Source organism: Lactuca sativa, chromosome 5, assembly GCF_002870075.4.
Source record: "Lactuca sativa cultivar Salinas chromosome 5, Lsat_Salinas_v11, whole genome shotgun sequence".
Classification (NCBI taxonomy): Eukaryota; Viridiplantae; Streptophyta; class Magnoliopsida; order Asterales; family Asteraceae; genus Lactuca; species Lactuca sativa.
Window position 1 is genome coordinate 348167664 of NC_056627.2, and position 3933 is coordinate 348171596.

At 29.1% G+C, this 3933-nt stretch overlaps 1 protein-coding gene across 1 annotated transcript; it reads right to left on the reverse strand.

The window, feature by feature from the left end:
- Nucleotides 1–838: 838 nt before the first annotated feature.
- Nucleotides 839–2285, reverse strand: LOC111898356 (40S ribosomal protein S13). Its single transcript, XM_023894281.3, has 5 exons — nt 2131–2285; nt 1693–1765; nt 1433–1571; nt 1156–1342; nt 839–1031 (listed from the first exon to the last, which is right to left on the reverse strand). The coding sequence occupies exons 1-5, from the start codon at nt 2151–2153 to the stop codon at nt 998–1000; spliced, it is 456 nt and encodes a 151-aa protein (XP_023750049.1). The 5' UTR covers nt 2154–2285; the 3' UTR covers nt 839–997.
- Between the last annotated feature and the right edge of the window lie 1648 nt (nt 2286–3933).

The window sequence follows — 3933 nt, forward strand, 5'->3', positions numbered from 1 at the left end:
AGCTCGTCATGGCTCTAAAACTTATATTTGACACTACACTTTAACAAAATGTCACCTTAAAACAAAAATAAATAATAGTAGAATGAATGAATATATATATATATATATATATATATATATATATATATATATATATATATATATACACACACAAAATTAGAAAATATATATAAATATACATAATTATTAATTATATACAAAACTGTCACCTTAATCACATCTTATAAATATACTTGCTTCAACTCATAAAAGTTTGAGTCTTAACATTGCCACAAACCAAGTCTTATTTAGAACATTGGTATTTATTAAACAAGTCTATAATTTTACATGCTGATATGTTTGATGAAATGCTTTAATAACATGTTTTCTTAAACAAATATTTATAGATGGTGAATGGTGTTCAATCATGTAAGATATTTGAATATGCATAGATAAAGAACCATATAGATGCTACTCTTGTATCCTGACATGCTTCTATATTTCTATATGCTTCTCTGGTCACTTAAACCATGAAGCTAGTAGACGAAATTTAGTTATCATCATAAGTGCCCAGGCTCAAATTGCAAAATGGAAGATAACTTGGTTTTTCCTAAAGTTATACTTTTAGAACAATATACTTTAAGCATCAAATAACTCATTATTTGTAAATACAGTTATATCCAACCAATCAAAACCTCAAATAGTTAAACTACTGTTATTAATTGAGAGGTGTAAAAAGTAGTACCAAAAAAAACAGACATAAAGGGAAACTTTGGAAGTTTATGAACTAAAAAGTAGGATGAATCACAAATTTTTGGTCATCAGGGAATTCTTGACAAATAACCATATGTATGAGAAGTGCATGAACTGATACTACATTCATAAAACAATTTCTTCAAACAACACAAAAATCTTTTCATGGTCCAAACAATCCTAATCACCAGAAAAACAAGAACAATCTTCCAACTAAAAAAAATATAACTTTTAAACTCAAAACTCCATTCCCCACAACTCTTTTCTAAGCCACAAGTGTGCTTGCTGTGGTGGACTCACTGCATTAAGAAAAACACAGAACATTCTTAAAACAATCTTTTAGGGAGAAACTTGATGAATTTAGACACTTTAAAAACATGCAAATGCATCAAGAATACTTTATAGAAAAGGGAAAGGACTTACTATTTCCAGACTGGTGGAAGCTTCTTGGTTTTCTTGTAGTAGCGAGCAAGACGATGAATCCTGCTTTCAACAAGAATGAGTCTGAATTTAGAATCCTTATCCTTCCTGTTCCTCTCCAAGTGCTTTCTAATTGCAACTGCCTTCTTGATCAGGTGGTATAAATCCTCTGGGATTTCAGGTGCAAGTCCTGTCAAATTAGTAAAACAAAACAGATTAATACAAATGAAAGAATAACATTAAGAACACAATGAGATTATGAGAATGATAATATGCTTACCATGTGCTTTGAGAATCCTGAGAATCTTGCTCCCAGTTACGCTATTCACCTGAGCAATACCATGGGAATCACGAAGGATAACACCAATCTGGGATGGGGTGAGACCTTTTTTAGCAAACTTACAGATGCTGTCCTGAACCTGAAAGAGTATTAAGAGAACACACAAACAGTTTCAGTTAGAAAAGGCTAAGAATTGATTACATGAACAAACTGAATCAAATCAAAAGAAGATAAACCATGAATTTTTTAGATTCACTTACATCTTGAGGAGAGATCTTCAGCCAGCTTGGCGGAGTCCTCTTATATGGCTTAGCTGAGGCGGAAATACCCTTTCTGTCAAATCACATATCAAGCTAATTAAACATTACACTCATAAATCAACAAGCATTCATGATCCGAGTATTTCTATATAGCCTAAAAGTCAGAAACGAGGACTTTATTAGCACGAACAACTGCAATAAGACAAGATGTTCGAAGTTCTTCGTTTATAACATATTCATAAGAATCTAACGTTGACAAAATGACTTGTTTCACACTCAAAAATCATGAGTAAACGTGCTTTGAGGACACGAGAGAGTATCGTAGGCATTTCCAAAAGCAAAACTATACACTTCCATAGCTACCACATACACAGATCTATTTCGAAGATCAAATCAGTACATTTCAATGCTGTAGACAGATGGGCGAGGAGATGTTACCCGGAGCTGTGCATACGACCCATGGTGACGGAGATGTGTTTGCCGCTACTACCTGCCTGACTGGTTGAATTGCTTGAAAACCCTAATCTGCGAACAGAGATTAATTGCAAACCCTAGCAGAAGAGGCTCGTATTTACGCTTTAGCGGTTCAGCCTTTAGGAGGTTGGCCCAATTTCACATGAGTTGAGTTGGGCTTTCTGTTCTTACTTCTTTAATGGGCTTATCTCAACTTATAAAAATTTCCTTTTCAAAAATCATGATTATATTATCTTCAAAAATATATATATATATATATATATATATATATATATATATATATATATATATATATATATATATATATATATATACTAGTTTATAACCCGTGGAACCACGGATTATAAAATTAATTAAACTTTTATAATAAAAATTTATAATTATTGATCAATTATTTTAAATAAATCATTGTAAATAAGTTATTAATTAAAAGATATATCAAAATTTTAAAGTTATTATAACTTCAAATTTAACATATAATTAGTAAATGTAAATTTTAATTTTGAGATGAGTTGTTCTCTAATATATTTACATGACATATGACATAATATTAATGAAGAGTAATATTATAATGACATTTAGCAAAAGGAAATTAAAACTATTCATTTATTGTAATAAGGATATATATATATATATATATATATATATATATATATATATATATATATATATATATATATATATATATATATATATATATATATATATATATATATATATATATATATTGTTTCTTTATTATGGAAAAAAAAAACGTCATGCATGATAAGATGCTAAAGATGATAAACATATCAAGAACGTGCTATTTTCCTCGTGCATATGATTTTGGTACTTTTATCAAAGAGAATTGAGATTTTAATCGAGTATCTTATTGTTTGGTCAACGTTCATATACATGATTAGCTTATATTGTTATCAAAAACAATGAGGTGACGAAAACTTTTTTTATGAAGTTGGACTTATAAAAAAATATATTTCATAATTCCAACCTTACTTATATAATATAAAATTTTATCTTTTATAAGTTCAAGTGTTACTTATCGGACTTATAAAAATTATATATTATAACTCCAATCCTACTTATTTAATAATGTTGCATATAAAATAAAGTTAAAAACCATCGAATACCAATAAAAAGAAATCATTAAATGATAGTTATTCAAAAAGGAAAAAAAATTAATGAATTTGAGTTTAGATGAGTTAACGGAAATATTACAAACATAAATATCTATAAAAAATGTATTGATAAATCAATTTATAAAATAGATATTGATGAATCAAGTACGAATGAAATGGTAAAAATACTAAAGGGCTTTTAGTCTAGCGGTATCAGGTGGTGTTCTTTCTCCTTGAGGTTGAGGGTTCAAATCCCGTCGTGGACATAGGTGGATTTAGGTGTTACTTTAAGAGTGGTTATATACTATATTTGCCGGTTAAAAAAAAATTATATGCAATTAATGAATACAATTGGTTAATGAAAGTATTAACGATACAACAACTACAATCAATGAATTTAACTTTGATGAGTTAAATCAAATGTCGGAAACATAAATTAACGATAATGGTCACAACCTAGGTAAACTTGATAGATTTTAGTTGTGGCGCTTCTTTCGGCTAATGGCCTTCGGTAATTGCTCTTTTATTTATCATTTTACTATTTTGTTTATTAGAGAGTGCAATACGAATACTTTAGCCCCCACCTTTCAAATTCTACTAAGTGATAGTTACTTGTGAATGGTGCTAAAGAGGTGGTTTCAAGTTTCAAGTG

What these genes read in the sequence shown, in the direction of transcription:
- LOC111898356 (XM_023894281.3), bottom strand. Translation starts at nt 2,153, where the DNA reads ATGGGTCGTATGCACAGCTCCGG. An exon ending in CAGGATTCTCAAAGCACATG is followed by an intron (nt 1,343 to 1,432) that starts GTAAGCATATTA and finishes CTAATTTGACAG; the next exon opens with GACTTGCACCTGAAATCCCA. An exon ending in CTTCCACCAGTCTGGAAATA is followed by an intron (nt 1,032 to 1,155) that starts GTAAGTCCTTTC and finishes TTCTTAATGCAG; the next exon opens with TGAGTCCACCACAGCAAGCA.